The sequence below is a fragment of the Mus caroli genome, chromosome 16, assembly GCF_900094665.2.
Source record: "Mus caroli chromosome 16, CAROLI_EIJ_v1.1, whole genome shotgun sequence".
Lineage (NCBI taxonomy): Eukaryota > Metazoa > Chordata > Mammalia > Rodentia > Muridae > Mus > Mus caroli.
The window spans coordinates 92,546,836-92,565,186 of NC_034585.1; the positions used below are offsets into that span (position 1 = coordinate 92,546,836).

General features: G+C 44.1%; 1 protein-coding gene across 8 annotated transcripts; it reads right to left on the minus strand.

Annotated features, from left to right (window-relative positions):
- Positions 1-1,743: 1,743 nt before the first annotated feature.
- Zbtb21 (zinc finger and BTB domain containing 21) lies at positions 1,744-18,312 on the minus strand. 8 transcript variants are annotated; one of them, XM_029470571.1, is made up of 4 exons: positions 18,104-18,312; positions 12,489-12,631; positions 8,593-8,758; positions 1,744-6,546 (listed from the first exon to the last, which is right to left on the minus strand). In XM_029470571.1, exons 2-4 carry the CDS (start codon positions 12,558-12,560, stop codon positions 5,558-5,560), a joined length of 1,227 nt encoding a protein of 408 aa, XP_029326431.1. In that variant the 5' UTR covers positions 12,561-12,631; positions 18,104-18,312; the 3' UTR covers positions 1,744-5,557. The 8 variants fall into 8 exon arrangements, with proteins under 8 accessions (XP_029326431.1, XP_021041247.1, XP_029326429.1 ...); XM_021185588.2 differs by having other exon boundaries at positions 7,147-8,758; XM_029470569.1 differs by adding an exon at positions 15,963-16,070 and having other exon boundaries at positions 1,744-8,758.
- Positions 18,313-18,351: the final 39 nt, after the last annotated feature.

An 18,351-nucleotide genomic window follows, 5' to 3' on the forward strand; every position in this document is an offset into this window, starting at 1 on the left:
TCTTTCCAGATGTGTGTGTGTGTATGTGTGTGTTTCAAGTCTGATTGCTGAAGGACACCCCATTTGAGTGCCAATGAACATACACATACTTCTCCTTTTTAATCCCAAACTAAAGAAACTGAGGAAATGGCTGGGTTCAGAAATCTAGGAGGAAAAGAATCCCATAAGGGTATGTGATATCGTATGCTCCAAAGCAAAATACCTGAAGGGACATGTAGACTAATTTAAACATTAAATAAAAATGGAAGGCAACATGCTAAAGCCAGTTAGATAGAACAGAATCAGTGGCTCCACAATACACCAGAGTACACAGGTAAGTCAGGACAAGAGGGTTGGGATATGTGAGGGTTTTTTGTTTATTTTTGACAAGAATGAAAATCCATAAATAAAGCAAGGCTGAGATGAGGCAATCCCCACTTGGCAGTGACTACAAAATAAAAAGAACCTAGGCAATAGGTATTAGCCAAAACTACAGGGTAAAGTTGAGAAAAGGAATAAGATTTTGGTCTCAAAACACCTTCCACAAATTATGTTCTGGCAGCAGAGAAGCTGGGCAGAGTGCCTCAGGCACAAGCCAGAAAGGCACACACCAGAAACAGAGCAACTGCACTACAGTTGTGTATATGTTTGTGTCTCCATGGTGAGATGTGAAGAGAACAGTTTCTGAGATATTATGGCCTCAAACACATGCATGGAGAGGATAGGTTCAATCAAGGGACAGTCTACCAATGGACCAGCTCACAGTTTTTCCAAATGACCAAGGCTATAAGAATCATAAGTTAAGAAATATCCATATGGAAGAGGGCCAGCTATGACTAGGCTGCCTAAAATTGGAAATGGAATAAAGTGAGAGCAAGCCCAGCTCTGGCATCTTATAAGAACTTGGTGTCAGCTGTTATGTCTCTTCTTAAGGATAGTCATGACCTCATTTGAATTGCACACTGAGAAGCACCAATGACTTGAACCTAGCATGTCACACATCTGTGACTGTTGGTAACACCTAAAGGTACTTGAATATGAAGGGCTTGCCAATCTAAATCTGGCTATACTTTCTGTCTGGAAGTGATGCAAGCAGCTCTATCCACCAGTGTAGGAGTTTGCTCATTCTTTCTGTGCCCTTTTTCTCTTACCTTGGTGACATACACACAGCCTGGTATTTGTAAAAATAAAGAGGGACTATATCCCTGTGACAAAGGAACTGGAGGAGCCTCATTACAGTGAAAAATGTTTACAATCAAGAAATGAGACTAGAGGGGCTGGTGAGATGGCTCAGTGGTTAAGAGCGCCGACTGCTCTTCCAAAGGTCCCGAGTTCAAATCCCAGCAACCACATGGTGGCTCACAACCACCCATAATGAAATCTGATGCCCTCTTCTGGAGTGTCTGAAGACAGCTACAGTGTACTTACATATAATAAATAAATGAATCTTTAAAAAAAATGAAATGAGACTAGAAAATAGTGGTTTCAAACTGGACTTGAGCAGGATTGACACAAAACAGACAGGTACAAATGTTCATGCATCTAATCTTAATGTTTACATATTTGTGGTACCCCACACAACTGTGGGCTCCAGCAACTTAATTCCATAGGCAACTTGGAATAAGGGTGGGGGTGAGGAAATCAAGTGTCCTTAAACTCATCAGCAATGCACCCCACCCCCCATGATCCTGACAGGAGGGTCCCCTTCACTGTCACTAGCACCACTGGTGATTTTCGAAGCACAGACACTAGTGCCACCACAACTCAGAGAAGAGCAGAGTAAAGGTTTATTGACCCATTCATTGTTGGTCACCATTAAATAAAGGAAAGACTAACAGAACTGGATGGAGTAAGAAATGAGGCATCATTACATACCATACATCCCTATCATACTATGTATTTTCAGTCCCCAAAAGGTTATTTCTTAAAAGAAAAAAAAAAAAAAAAACCCGGAGCAGTCGATTTTGCAAAGGCATGTAACAACAAAACTTGCACACAATTATAAAATCCATTTGCTTTTAGTTAAACAGAATTTGATGAAAAACTGTTCTCAGGACAGTTTGGATTAAAGCCAGCTATAAATGGCCACCTTCTGAGAATCAATAATAACCAAGAACTGTGGAGATTCAAATGGTGTGCACAAATGACCCAAGAATGCAGAACTCAACTATTTAAAAAATTTATAGGAAGATACTTCTGATTCTCCAAAGCCTGTCTCTAAAAGAAACTTTTGAAATACCAGATACTAGTTTCCCTTTCTCCTCTATCTCTTAACCCCAATTTAGCTCCCTGCCCTGCAAAAAAGCTCCCAATGGTCTTCTTCCCAGTTGGAGGCCCCACTGAGGGTTAAGAGCACACTAAAAATCACAAAAACATTATCAAATGTCTTAAGGTGCTAAAGCCACAAGCAAGGAAAACCTACTTGAATATTTTTACTTATTTTCTTGAAGACAGTATCACTATGCTACTCCTGGGCTCAAGTGATCTTCCAGATCAACTTCCCAAACAGAATATGATGACATGGTACATGCCACCACATCTGGACAAATCTGCTTTTAAAGAACACTTAGTATGGATGTGTACTGGCAGTATTTGAGGCAATAATGCATTTCACAACTACCCCCAAAACACCAGTCAGATATCAGAAATTAACAAACTGACTTTGGATGTTCCAATAAAATTAATGGATGGGATTTATGAAGAAATCTGAAGGAATGAAAGCTACTCATTTTGTACTAAGGAAATGCACCAATTTCTCTCTCTCTCTCTCTCTCTCTCTCACACACACACACACACACACACACACACACACACACACACAAAGCCCAACTATAGGGAACAAAGACCAACTTTAGGCCTACCACCAGGCCTGGGAAAGCAGTGTTCAGGCTCTGTCCCAAAGAAAGGACTCATCATCTCAGTTACCACGTTCATTAGTGCCAGTGAGGGGCTACATGCAGGTTCTGGTGGTCAGTGACTGAGTACCAGGCAATCTTTTGAAAGAGAAGGACAGAATCTAAAACAGAAAAGCAGAATACATACAGCCCTGGCAGAACTACAAATATATGTGAACTAGTTTTAAAGGGAGATTTTGCAAGCAACCTGGAAATGCTAACTCTATTGCTTACTTTGAGTGGGAAAAACATATTTTAGGTACTCAATCCTTTCCACATAAAGAAAACAATAACAAGTTCGCAGGTTAACAAAGAATATATTAAAAGTTTACATTCTTTCCACAACTGCATAAAAAAGCAGGCATCTTAAATAATTACAAGAAACAATGAGCTTTCTATACTTGCAAAAATTAGTACAATTAGAAAAACATTTACAAGAATATCTTTACTATCTAAAGATTTACAGTGGTGAAAGGCCTATTTATTTCACTAAACATCTGCCTGCTAGCTGAGATAAAACATTCTCTAAAAAACTGTTTACTGCATAAAGTGATTAATGTTTTTTATTAGTTTCTTAGCATTTAAAATAGTTACATGAATGGAAGGATAGAGTTTGACATCAAAATAAATTCTTGCAGCCCGATGTCTTCCAAGATACAGTATAAAAAGCAATAGAAAAACCACAACTGCATTATAAATGTTTTTGGTTCAAAAATTTATTTGAAATCTTATGTTTTCTTCCTAGACAAAAAAAGGTGACAAACACTGGTAATTTGTAAAACCTAACAGATATGCAGAACCTGTATTTAGATCAAAAATACATTTTTTTTTGCAACAATGTTACTTTATAAATCTTCAAAAAACGTAGCACAGGTTCAAGTGTTGGGGCAGGAGCTGGCAATGCCAGGTCTGGAGGTTATCACTCTGTAACTACACAGGAGATGACCATGCAGAGAGATGGTCTTAAAAGAAGTAACACTCTGAAGAGAGACCATTCACTCACCACAGGGAAGAAGTTCAGTAGACAGCTACCTAGCCTGGCACTAGCTTCATTCATTACATGGTGGACACTTTTAGTTTCATCTCTAAAATGCATAGTTTAAGAAAGCAGATGGCAAGAATTAATAACTGCAACCTAATTTTATTTCCCTTCTTTGCAAAATTTAAGAAACAAAATAGGAAATGCAGACATATTTAGGGATTTCTAATTGCTTTGTCAAGTGAAAAGATAAAAGGCAAAATTCCACATATAGCTTCTATAATATACAAAGTCAATTAGTAATTTATTAAAAAAAAGTTTCAATATCAAGATTGCCTTTGCTACCATGGGTGTAGAATGCTGGTGAGCAGATGGGCCAGTGTCTCTGTTAGATCACACCTTGAAATGTGAAGAAACAGATTGCAGCAAAAGTGAATAGGGAGTTTGCGTCCCCCTAATTTCCTTTCCAGGAGTGACCTTCCCTTTGTCTTTTGAAATATTTCACTTAACTTTGGATTCTGCCTATGGAGAGATTTAATTATAACCTGCAAGGAACAAAACAAAAAGCAAAAACAAAACAAGAAAAAACCAGAGGAGCCCAAACCCTAAGGTACCAAATCAAGTAGCAAAAACTAATTTTGGCCCCTTGCTAGTGCTTTAATCCACGCTTGCATATCATGTAGTGACATTTCCACTGCTGTCCACTCCAATAACCCCACAGAAGTACTCACAAAAGACAGGCAGGAAATGTCTATGTTGTGTGTACAGTTCTTGGAAAGCACATGGAAACTGCAACATGGCATTTCCTCCAATCTCTGAAGCCTCTAGAGAGAGAATGGTGGTCTAGGATGTGGTAAGGCTATGCTCTGCTAACCTCATGCTAGCACTGCTTATCTCAATGACACCCGAGTTTCAAGCTGACAGAGAGCAGACACTGTCAGTTCTAAAGCGCCAGTTGAAAGCCATGCTATGAACACACCACAGACTTCAGCGGCTTTCACAACTAAGCTGTTGCAGCTGACTGTAGAACACGCTTCTATTGCTCTGCCTCCCTTAGAACGTGACCATCACTGATTATATGATGTAATTGACAGATTGTTCTTTTATTAAAAAAAAATCTAAGTGTGACTATTGCTGATTTAAATTCTCACAATTTTCATACAAAAAGGAAGTTTTATAGGACCACAAAATACCAAGTTTTTTTCTTATCAAGTGTTAGGATACTTTACTAAAGTTGGGGCTTGTCTTTTCTTATTGCTAAAGTAGTCTAAAATCTGACTCAACACTGCAAATGACTCCCCTTCCTTGTATGTTTTTTGGCCTTAGAAACATGGCTAAGGGTTACCTCAAACTTAGGTGTCTGCAATAATCACAAACAAAACAAAACCAACAACAACAACAAAAAAAACAAAACCAACCAACCAACCAAACAAACAAACAAAAAACCCACTTCCCAAGCATCCCACTACCCAGAAACCAAAAACCTCAATCACCAACTTCAATAGTAATAGAATCAAACCCCTGCTGCTGAGGTCCAGAAAGCTGTGAGGTCATTTCTAGCCAATATTAATTCATCCCAAACTTAAAATTCAAACATAACAATTTCCAACCTTTATTATTATTATTTTTTCAAATATTCTGTCTTAGGACACAGTTCACAAGCCAAGGGCCTGCTGCTTTGTGACAGGTGAAAGGGGTAGGTCCTTTAATTGTGTGTCTGCTCATGACTCCAAAGACTGAAGGCCGTCTTGAATGTCCTATGGCAGAGCTTGCACATGAACTGTCTTTTAAATGTGATTGCTGAAAGGGGTGGGGCATGGTAGAAGAGGGTATCTGACTCCTGGGGTGCAAACAGCTTCTCTGTAGCTGGGGTTGGGTTCTCAGGCAGGCCTGTAGGGCTGTCTGGCTCCAGGGGCTGAATCTTGGGCAAGGGTGGCGGAGGTGGCAGAGGTGGTGGGGAGGGGGAGTTTGTGGGCACAGGACACACCTCTGATTCTTTCTGCACAGGCTCCTCTGTAGCCTGAGACATGTGGGTCTGGAAGTGACTCCAGAGTCGGAAGTTGGTACGGAAGGCTTTGTAGCATACGTGGCAGATGAAGGGCTTCACAGAACACAGCAGCTCCTGGTGCCGCTCCAGCTGCTTGTGTGCCGTGAACATCTTTCCGCATTTCTCACAGGGCCATAGGCCGGTCTCCTTGCTGGGGCCAGCCTCCCTGGGAGCTGCACTAGCCTCAGGAGCCTCCTCCTCTGCCTCCTCCACAGGCTCCTCTTTGACCTGGACTTTCAGTTGCTTTGAAAGACTCAAGTCTTCAGGGAGGCAGGAGGAATCCTCAGAATCAAAGTTCACTTGCTCTGAAGAGTCGCTAAATGCTGTATCCTCTTTTGGAGTGGCCACATGGTTTACCTTGCTGGGCTCAGTCTGAGGCCTGGAAGCAGCTGCCACTTCACCGTTGTGGTCCAGGGTGGCCAGGGCGAAGTTCTCTGCTAAAGCCATGTTGTTCTGGTTATGCACTTCTACCTGGTGCCGCCAGATGCTGAAGGAGGACTTGAAGGTTCGCATGCACTCCAGGCAAGTCAGCTTTTTGTACTCACACCTGTCCTCATGTTCCTGCTTCAGTGCGGGAGAGAAGAACCTGAGGCTGCAGTAAGGGCAAACGGTGGCGTTCCGGCACAAGCGCTCGTGGTTGCCTTGCTCTAGAAGAGAAGAGAGCTTAGCATTACAGAGGCGGCACGGGTAAACCTCCTTGTTCTCTACCGCGCGTGCCAGAGCCCGCTCTTTTGGCTTAGCAGCTCTGCTTACTCCGAGGGGCCTCTCTCCCGGGTGCATCTTTATGTGCTGCTTAAACTGAGAGAGAAAGCGGTATGCCTTGCCACAGTAGGCACAAATGTAGGCCCCTTTGGCTCGGGAGCGCAAGTTCCTCTTGATGACTTGCTGTGCTGGGGAGCTACTCTGTCCCTGGAAGCCAGGCTTGCTGCGCCTCAGCTTAATGATCAGGGCCTTCTTAATCTCCCTCTCTCTCACTATGTCAATCAGCTTTCTTTGGAATTTCTCATCCAAAACTGCATGGGAACTAGAGGCTGGCGATGGGTTCTTCACTATGCCGTGTTGGGTCTGACAGTGTGTCCACACTTTGAAGTTGGTGTGAAACCTCTTGTGACAGATGTCACAAGCGTAAGGCTTCTCTGGGTTATGGTACATGTTAACATGGCGGTGAAGACCCGCGGTTGATCTAAAAATCTTAAGGCAATGTTTGCATTTAAATTTTTTGTTTGGTCTCGTCCCCTCCAACTCACCAAACTCCTCTCTGTTTAAGTCAGAATCTGGGAAGTTGCTGTCAAGGGAAGGAGGGCTCCTGCCCTCTTCACAGTTCTCTTCTGAGACAGCAGGTCCGTGTTCATTTGCCTTTGCCTTCTTCAAGGGTGACCTTCTGTCTGTCTGGAACCTTCTCTTTGCTGGGAGTCTGCTCATATCTCTCTGGTCTTCCTCTGTTTTGAGGGGCAGGTCTCTTGTAGCTGCTGCTGCTGCTGCTACTGCTGCTGCTTCTCCTCCCACAGTGACCCGGATGATGTCTGAGGGGTCCGACAGTGGGCTGCTGGGTTCCGTCTTAATGCGTACCTCAGTCACAGGGGAGGCTTCCTCCCTGTCTGTTGACTGGGAAGCACTAAAGGACCTGAGGCGATGAGGCTGGAGCACTTGAGGCCTGTCATCCAGAGCTTTTTTTTCACTGCAATCTTTTAAAGATGACTTTTGAGACATCGCACAGAACACACTACCCGGTGCCTCATTTGCCGCTGTGGATGATCCCTGGGATGACTTCAAATCTATGGAGGGGGAGTAAACAGGAACCTGGCTGTCCATAGACAGTGACCGCCTGAGGAGGCTTTTCACTAGTGGGCCGCTTCTGTCAATGCTCTGGTTTGCAGAAGCAGGCCCACCAGAAGGGACCACCAGTCCTAGCTTAGAGTAGTAGAGCAAGTTCCTATCCTCCCCCTGACCACCTCCTTTGCTAGTTTCTTTTAAGAGATATGGAGTCTCTGATGAGCTATGAAGAGACAGAACAGGGGGCCGTGGTCTCTTCAGAGCCAGCTCTATAGCTTTCCCCTTGGGAAGCTGGCTGCTCACCCCTGGTTTATCATCTGTGGCCTCCCTGTCCTGTGAAGGCTTTGGGGGCAGGACTGTATTTCTCTTTACCAAACTGCCCCTATTAGGATCATCCAAAGCCCCAGGCTGTTCCAGAGACTTTGCATATACTGCAGCACTATCCTTTGTCCAGCTCTTTTCAGTTAAGGGCAGACTATGAAGCTGCTCTGGCGGCTTGGCCACATGTGGCTTACTGGTGCTGGTCTTGACTGAAGCACTGGGGGAGGCCCGGGCAGTATGGCTGAGGTCCTGCATGGCTGGACCACTGGCTTTCCCTGGCACTTCACTTCTGCCCTGACACACAATGACACTTCGCTTTTGAGAGCTGGTTTCATCATCTTCCACTGGCACTCTTTTCCTGTTGGGACAGGCTGGAAAAGGAGCCTGAGGGGCTTTGGCAACGATGTTGGTCAGGAAGGAGATACCAAGGCTATACCCCAGCTCCTGCACAGCAGCAAGGCTGCCCTTCTCCACAAAAAGGGAAGAAGAGTAAATGTAGTTCAGAACGTTGTCAAAAGCGTCAGGCTCACAGAAGTCCAGCTGAAAGACAGTCTGTGCCTCGTTCTCCTTATTCGTGAATAAACTCTGGAAGTACTCACTGCTGGCAGCCAAGACGTTCTTATGAGCTCGGAATTTCTGGTCCCCAACAATCAGGAGCACGTCACACAGCTGTCCCTTGAGGCGCTCCTCATTGAGGGCACTGAGCAGAGAGATAGCATGTGCTGGGTTGATGTAATGCAGCAGTCCCTCCATCCTGCACTTTATCTGAAAGACAGACGGTGAGGCCATCACCATTTGTATTCCACCAAACGCCTGCTCAAAATTAATAGTTACAGACAGAGATGACACTTGAAGATTAAGTTGAGCATTTAGGATCCTTACCCATCTGATGCTTAGTTACTCTTACTTTATTCACGAAATAAGTATGAACTGTCAGAATTTTTAGCCTGGCTGTAAAGCTGATTAAGAGGCTTGAACTGAAAGGTCACTGAAATTTTGAGAGAAAGCACCTTGGTGGGAGAGTGTGAGCTTTGGAGCTAGACACTAGACTGTGATGGCAGCTTCAGCCTGTGAGCTGATGCTTTCTGTACATAGGTTTGTGTGTGAAGTAACAACTGTACCTTCTTGCAAGGGTGTGGCAAAGATCAAATGAACGAGTATCTATTGTAAACACCCAACAAGTGTGCTACTAACTGCCAGGACTGCAAGAATAGGTTTAACTTAGTAACAAAGGAGAAGATACAGATTACCACCCTATCTCTGGTGAACTAGGCAAAAGCAGGCTTTTCATGTGACATGATGTGTGGGCTCTGCTATATGAGCACCTCCTTTCTGTGATCTAGTTTTATATCACGGTCTCTATTTACAATATTGTCATGAAACCGGGGGTGTAGTTTAGTAGTAGAGTACCTACTTCGCACATGTAAGACTCTGAATCTCATTACCAGCACCACAGTGTGTGTGTGTATGTGTGTGTACATACAGGTGGGCTGGGCAGAGACAGAAAGAATCAGACACTATTTTTTTTTTTTTTTTTTTTTTTTTACTATTAGAATGTATCCACAGTGACTAGATACATCTTTGATAGATTAGTCTAGAAAGAGACTGCTACTGAGAACCATTCTCAGCACCAGATGCAAGTTAACAAGTCCAGAGCTCCCAGCTCTCCAGGGTCAGCCTTTACTAGTCACTTGGAGACTATGCTCTTTGGCTTTCAGAGAGAACAGAGTGCAAGATGCAGACAGGGGTGTGGCTCTGCCACTGGCCTTTCAGCTCTGCCACAAGAGATGAAGCTAGCACCCACCAGGTTTTCCTTCACTTGCCTGCCTTCCTTTAACAGTGACATGCAGCTCTTTTACTTGTAACAAGGGCTTGGATGAGATCCTTTTTTTTCCTCTAGCCATTTCTATTTCTCACTCACTCCCAGTTCACTATAGGAACCACACATCTGTGTAAAGACACAGCTCATCTTTTACAGGGGTCAGCAGAAAAGCACTGAGCTTAGACTATCAAGGTTGATTCAGCCATGCATTAGCAGTCTGTAGCACTGAGAATTTCTAAAGATGTTGACATAGGGGAAACAGCAGACCAGAAGTAAAGATTGGGCAGATATTTGTCAAGTAGTTCTTGTTTTTTGTTTTTAAACTCAATTTAATGATTTGAAACCAGCAATTAAAAAATAGATAAAGCACAAAAAGAGAAAATGTGAGAAAGTACTAAATGTGGCAAGGGCTTGGGAAGCCTGTTTCAGTTACAGACAGACATATCCCTATGTGGAAGCATGCATTCAGTTGAGTTGTAAAAGCAGTTTTTCTGGGAGGTAAGAGTCACATGTGTTTTTGGCTAGTCAGTCACTCTGAGCCCTAGTCTTTTCCCTGCACAGCAAACAGAGGCAGTGACAACTTCCACACAACCCTGCTGAGGAGCAAATGGGATGATTATTCCATCACTCACTCAGCGCCTACAAACAGTATCTACCTACTGTCCATTCATCTGGTCATGGAAGTACATTTAGGAAGACTCAAGAAAGCAGGGCATGAGCCTGGGGATTATGAAGAAAAGACAACACAACAGAGGTAAATACTAGTGTGATATAAAACTGGAGCCAAGAGAGGAGGGAGTCATGGACAAGACCATCTCAGGAGTCAGACTAATAAGGCTGGGTAGCTGTGAGGGGGTTTTACTCTGTAGGAAATAGGTAGCCACTGGAGGGACCATGGGCAAAAAACCTGAGTTATGTCTTAATTATAACAGTTCTGGCTTCTTTGCAGATGACAAAGCAAAGGACATAGGAGTAGTCTACTGTCATGATAGCAGTAGCATGGGGTTGTCATTGATTGTAAAGGCAGAGCCATTAAGTTTTCTAATGAAGTAACTACAGAACAATGGGAAGAGTCATCAAAGATCTGACAGGACAGGGAAATGGATGGCCTTTGAGATGAATCTGACAGAGAAATGAGACTGCTTCCCTAACTCTCCTTTTCTAAGGGACTCTAACTCTCCTTTTCTAAGGGACTCAGTACTGACACTCTAAAGCGAGTAACAACTCATCAGTCTTCCTTTGTGCACATCTTTCTATTTCCTTTTCTGAGCTCCCTGGAATCTCTGCCCAAACATCTACATCTAGACCACTGTATCAGGCTCTACTTTTGAGAGAAAAACCAAGATACCGAGACAACCCAAAAATACAGATGTAAGCTATGATCCACCTAGAATGTATTAAAACTCTACTAACCACAGCCTAGTTCCCAGAGTTTAGTCTTGCACAGGAATAGCACACAGCAATCTGTTGACAATGTATATTATGTAGATACAGAGAAATGTCTATGGATATCATAGGAGATGCAGTACAAGTGACAGCCACTAGCACCAGGTGAAAGGCAGACGAGGGAACAAAGCTTGGAGAAGAGTCAGGCAGGAAAGGTGAGAGGAGCTGCAAGGAGTATGCGCAGCACCACAAACAAGAGAGAACAAGAGTCATCCTGGGAACTTTCATGACCCTAAGGGATTAGGTAATCAAAATGAAGACACTGCAGATTATAAGCAGGAGAGTGACACCTGTTTCTACAGTCTCTACAGAGATTGGAGAGGAGGCCAAGTGGCATGGATTCACCTCTACTTACGGGTTGCTTTTACACTTTAAGACAATTATGAGGACTTGAAAGCAATGGCTCTAGTCCTGGTCTACCTAAAAACAAGGATGATTTGAATTCTTGCATTTTGATTACAGTAAGTGTAACTGCTTATTGAGTTTAGCAACTCAAGTATAGACCCTGCTTGAGAGATCAAACAAAGAGAAAAAGCAGAGCTGCGGAGTGTTGTCTGGCAATTCAACACACTGTGGCTGTGGAAGTGCAGATGAATCCTCCAGACCTGACTTCTCAGACCTGACCCTTTGACATCTCAGATGCTTAGCCCTCACAACAGCAGTTGTGCTGCTGGGTGTACTTTCTCAGTGAGTGTTAAAGAGTAGCAGACTCTGTCCTGTATGAATTCACTATCACTCAACAGCAGCAACAAATCTCATGTACATACCATGAAGCTATCACTGTCCCTGGCTTGCTCATCTCCACCTGACTCAATATGTAGAAATCTCATCAAGCAACCATGGCAGAAAACCTGGAAAGAGCAGCTGAGACAAACTCCCCTAAAAAAAGATTCTGAAACCAGCTGACTTCCTTATTACTTGGATCTTCCTATAAATACCTTCCCAAACTCTCCAAGATGGTTTTACTTAATGTTGTTTTCTGAAGATTTAAAAGGGGGACAATGGAGAGAGTTGTGATGGTGAAAGCTCATGGCAGACAGCTATCTATGGGGAAGTCTTCAGTCTACTGCCACCTATCAGGAATATAATCTTAACAGGACTGCGCATCCTTTCTGAACAGTAGTGTCCTTGCCTGATCAGTGCTAGCCCTACCTATACCATGTGTAAATCACATGAGACATAAACAAGGCAACTTGTGAAAAGCCCAGTCTACAGAGCAAATCCCACCTGGCAAGCACACATCTTTCTTCTCTCTTCCTCTCCCGAGTGTTTGTGAGCCCGCTGTACACTGTGCATCATAAGAGGTGCTGATGGTGGGAGGTGAGCTCGTTGGCTGGCTTCCTGTTCTCCTGCACCTCACATTCCTGTGACTGGGCAGACAACAATGTGATAAAGAAGGCATAGAGTGTGGAAGAACACTGATGTCAGAAGGCTATCAATGTGGTCAGGAGGTGGCAGGGTGGATGAATGAGTGACTGGTGGGAATAAGGAAAGGCTTGGGATTTACTTCATACTGATGTTAAAGCCAAAGACTCATAACTTCCAGAAATTTTATATGACCCAGGCTTAAAATCTTTTGAAGTTTGCCCTGGCCTCAAGTCAACTCCCTATAAGGACCCTAAAGCTCCTCACAGCTGGACTCAATAAAATTACTTCATGCCATCACACTAATGCCTATGACATACTAGATGCTGAGGTGAGACAGCTGTATCTTAACATAAATTAATTCAACCCAAGCATTTCCATTCTTATGCTACTTGGAATAAGGACTTTGAAGTTTAAGGAAGGTGAGCAATTTTGGAATAGAGTATTCTGGAGACAGATGCATAAGAAAGGGAAGCACACAGTCAGAAACTCAACAGGATACTATAAAGGGAAGGTGAGGAAGTGCAAGGATTCAAATCGATCTCCCCTATTTCAATTTAAAAGACTGGTGCCATAGCAAAAGATCTTTACAAAAGAGCTAGGCTCTGGGACTAGTCCAAAAATGCACACTAATAGCTCTGTGGGAAATGTCCCTTTACTAACCTAAGGCTAAGCTCTGGGAATACTGCCCCTCTGCAATGTTGAAGAATACTTACATAAGCCTAACATGACCCAGGAACTAGAGGGATGCATGTGAACATCCAACATTTAAACACACACATACACACACACACACACCCCTCATTCCCAAGCTCTCACTCTCTCCACATGATTTTACTACATGGTGACAGGAGGCTGGCTGAGCTTCAGTGTTATCATCACTCACCTAGTAACACTGCAGACATCCTGAAATTATCTAAAGTGCCTCTGGTTTCAAAGCCAGACAGGCTTAGGGGAATACTTCATGGTGTCAGGTTACTGTACTGCATTTCAACACATTTCAGCCTCCCTCCCTCTAGTTCAAATTTGGTTCAAGGGTAGATTATCAGCCTTAACCAGGATGGCTCCACTGTAACATAGTTTAGGCTCTTAGCTATGCTGCAAACAAGCAGCTTCTGTTGGTCTGTTCTGGCCACTCAGCAGACATTGCTTTTTCTGCAGAGACCCTCTGCATTGGTCTGGAAGAATATTCTTGCCTAGCAAGTGCAACCTGATGGTTGTAGGAATACACCCAAGGCCAGGCCAACTAGAAAGTTTCTCCCTAGATTATGGTTCCTGCGAAGACAAAGGCAACAGTTGAGTGGAGCCAAATGACTGATCTCAGTGTGGTCTGAGAGCTCATGCTCTAGTGCCTGACTCGTACATTCCTGTAAGTGGTTTGGTTTTGTCATTCCTGGCCCAAGGGTTTTTTATTTTTCGTTTTGTTTTGTTTTCTTGATGTTTAAGCTTTTCCTCGAGCCTCAAGAGTGATCATGTATTTTTCATTTTATTTTTTAAAATAAATCCCCTTTCTGTTCTGTCTTATTTCTGCATGCTTCTTGCTCTTGTCCTAATCTTTCATGTTTGTCTTTCATATGCTAGATTCCTCAAGCAAGGCTTCCATTAGTGCCCCAGCATACACTATCTTCCATGAATCCAGCTTGATCACTGGCCCTCTCCAAGTGCAAGGCATGGTTAAATATATCTGAGGGGTGTTAATTACATCCTTTTTTTTTTTTTTTTTTGAGACAAGGTTTTACTGTGTAGCCCTGGCTGTCCTGGAACTCACTCTGTAGACCAGGCTGGTAATTACATTCTTTACACAGGGATACTCAGAACAGAAAAGGCCCTGTTGTCTAGAGATAAGGGAACCCCAAAATTCAGTTTCAATGTCTTAAATATCTTCATGGAGACAGACGTGTAAGAGCTGGTATAGTTCCCAGCAGTACAGAGGGAGCTTAGGAACCACCTTGATGTAATACTGAATGAAGTTATAGTCCTGACTATCTTAGTTAAAACAGAACAGGCTAAATACAAAACCTATTTAAAAAAAAAAAAAAAAAAAGCTTTAAGCCTCCAGACTCCTTTATTCAAACTACTCTTAAAATTCTTTAGTTACCTACTGTGGCTTTTTCCTGTTTCTGTTCCTGAGACATAACCTGCCCATCTGACCTCCTCCACTACTCAATCTGAACCACCCAGATTTTGCCAAACCCCTTTTGCAGCGCAGATCAAGTTCTAATCCTTAAGGACTCCTTTAGGGCTAAACACTCCCAGTCAACATCCTAGTTTGTTTGTTGGAAGTCCTAACTTCAGTACCTTAAAAAGGAATCATATTTGGAGCCGAGGTCTTTAATACACAGCTAATTAAGTTAAAATGTGTCTTAATCCAAAAAAAAAAAGAGTGATGTCTCTGAACAAAGACATTAGATCAGAGACAAACATGGAGGGAAGATCCTGTGAGGACACACAAGGATGTTATCTGCAAGCCAAGGGAAGAAGTACAGGCGAGACCTGGCCTACCAACACCACTTTCATCTCCAATTTCCAGCTTCTATAACTGTAAAAAAATAAGTTTCTATTATTTAGGTCACTGAGTCTGTATACTAAATTAAAGCAGACCAACTAAACAAACACAGTCCTAAACTTACTTAAGCTTAGAACAAGTAAGCAAAAATATATCATGTAGCACATGTCTATAGTGCCAGTTCTTGGCAGACTGAGGCAGGAGGATTATGAGTTCAAGGCCAACATGGGTTGGAGTCTCTTGTCAAAAAGCAAATGCCTTCTGCCAACAGTAGACACAACAGTTGTCACACAGAGGAGGTACACCAAACAACACATTATGCTTATTCCCTGGCATATGCTAGTTGGCTGTGTGTCCCACCAGGACTGCAAGCTCTTTAAAGTCCAATATATTACTTTTGGCACTCCTCATGATGCCCAAATTGAGATCCTACACAATACATATGTGATTATTTTTCACTCCCTACTCCAATTTAAATTAAGAAGTAGAAATGAAGCTTTTTGATTGCTTACTCTAAATAAAGCTGGCCACTTTACTGACCTGTTTTAGACTATAGGGGTTTTCCCCCTAAATTATTTCCTAGAAAAACCCAAACTAGCATACAAGACTTCTCTGACTGATATCAACTCACCTCTGTACCAAACCTGGATGGCTGTGGTAGTTTGAATAGGCCTGGCCCCAATAGATTCACGTGAGTAAACTCATAGGGAGTTATATTATTAGGAGATATGGCCTTGTTAGAGTAGGTGTGGCCTCCTTGGAGTGAGTCACTGTGGACGCAGTGAGGTCTCCTATGCTCTAGCTATGCCCAGTGTGGACACAGTACCCACCCTTCTGCTGACTTCAGATCAAGATGTAGAATTCTCAGCTCCTCCTTCATCACCATGTATGCCTGAATGCTTCCATGTTTCCCACCATGATTATAATGGACTAAACCTCTGAAACAAAAAACCAGCCTCAATTAAATGTTTTCCTTTATAAAAGTTGCCTTGGTCATGGTATTTCTTTACAGCAATAAAATCCAAACTAAGACAGTGTCACTCCTTACCATCTAACCCACAAATCTGCACTTCCAGTTTCTGAACCCCTAAAGTGTCTTTTATCTCTCCTTTACTTGGCCACTTTGTACAGAAGGATTCCTAGGGAACTATAAAGGTTTTGTAACTTGCCAACAGCAACACTTCACCCCTCTGCAATGACCCCGTGGTGATCTCAATGCATCAGGTTTATATGTGGCTCCCTCACAACACCCCACATGCTCTCCCGAAAAGCCCTTGTTTTCAGTTGTGAATTCCTAGCATAGGACTTGGCAGGTATCTACCACATAAAGAAAGCTCACTAGACTTGGGGATTGGACTTGTTCATCTTTATCTCGCCAGAGTCCGTAGAACCCAGCATGGGGGCATTTTCTCAGCCTTTCTCGAGCTTTTGTGACTATATTAACAATTGGACTGATTCCATCTGTATCTCTGCTTAGACTTCTTCAAGCCCCACCCCCTTCCTTCTAAACAGATCCATCTCAGTGAAGTCACTTGTCCTACATGGCACCTGTGATTTTCACACCTGTTTGTCTTCAATCATCACCTTCTTAGGTTGGGTGATGCCAGCCATATCTCCTCTGGCAGAAAATTATTCTTTCCTTTGCCCTTTGGCCAATTTCTGATACTTGTAAATCCAGCCCTTAAGCTCTAGTACTGGGATAACTAAAATGGCTTCTCAGTTATCTCCTTGTTTAGAGATCTCTATGCTAATTCTTTTGTTGCTGTTGTCATATCTAATACTCTCCACCACACAATACTGTCAGTTCCTCAAGGGAGAGTTTCTATTAACAATTTCAATTTCCTAAGAATGACACTCCCTATACTTTCAATAAATACTAAATGAAAACACTATGCTGTTAAGTGCATCGGCTGAATTAAAGAGTCATTTTTACGTAAGCCAAATTTCTACTTTAACGTCAATATTTAGGGGTAAGGTTAAGGGTAATGATTAATCATCAGAAGTAGAAGGAGGGTTTTCAGTGGAAACACTAACATGGATTAACCTACTTTCGCCCTCTGAAACAAGGTGGGAGGACCATGAAACAAACCCAGGAACTCATGACTCAGGGTCATGCTGATGAACAATCACCAGACTATGCTGTAACACAGATAGATGTCCAAAGATGTAGAAGCGATTGGAGTTCATGCACCACACAAAAAAATGCCAAGCTTCAAAGGGCGGTTCAGTGTCCCCCAACACCACCCCTGTGTCGGGCAACCTTAGGGAGTACCTGTTTAAGGCTCTCTGTACACGTTTTGCAGTGTGCGGTTCTCCAGAACCCAGAGCCTCGGGGACACAAATGTGCATGGTTCTTTGATTACAAGGTGCAGTCTCTGCAGAGGGAGCACTCTAGGTGCTCCAAATAACCAAGCCAGGGAGACCCCGGCCAAGATGTGAGCTGCAGGGAGGTCTTCCGTGCTATGTCCCCGAAGGAGGGTCTTTCTCCTAAGAAAAGCCTCGGGCCCGAGGGTGGGGGTGAGGGGTCCGATAGGGTGTGCATGGGCTAACGAGGTGACCGCGGAGGTGCTGGCTGCCAGGCTGTCACGTTCCAGCCGCGGCAGGTGTGGGTGCCGCCGCCACCGCCCGCCAGTTTCCCAGCCCCGCGCGAGCGCGCGCCGCCCGCCCGCCCTAGAGAGCGCGCCCTAGCCAGCAGCGGCGTCTCAACGGCTCTGCTGTGGCCAGCGCCCCAGACGCACACGGCGGCTACTCAGGCCGCCCGGGCCAGGGTGAGCAACTCAGCGGCCTGGAGGCTGAGCATGCGTAGGAACGAGGGCGAGGCCAAATGCGGGCAGAGAGCATGCGCAGTGCTTGGACACGCTCCGCTACGTGGGAGTCTGGGCATGCTCAGTGAGGACCGCGGCCCCGCGCACGCGTAAAAGGGCCCGACGCCCGCAACCCACTGGTGGAGGAAAAAAAGGAGAGAAATCACCTCAGAGTTACGTCAGGAAAGGCCGCGTTTTGCGGAGAGGCCGTTGTCCCCGACAGGGCCCGACGTCCTCCTAGGGCGCGGAGCGTGACGGTTACTCACCGCTCTTCAGCCCTGGGGCAGGCGCCAAGCCCCTTTCCGCTCACACTCGGCTCGCGCAACCCGCAGCCTCCACTGCCGCTGTGATTCCATCCATCTTGAATTTGACGTCATCCCACACCAGGGATGAGGTCATCGCAGGCAGCGCTCGT

Bases quoted from the DNA above. Each gene is read 5' to 3' on its own strand.
- Zbtb21 (XM_021185584.2), bottom strand. From the start codon at position 12,560: ATGATGCACAGTGTACAGCGGGCTCACAAACACTCGGGAGAGGAAGAG. The intron at 8,759-12,488 runs GTGGGATTTGCT...TCTGTCTTTCAG, and splicing joins GAAAGATGTGTGCTTGCCAG to ATAAAGTGCAGGATGGAGGG.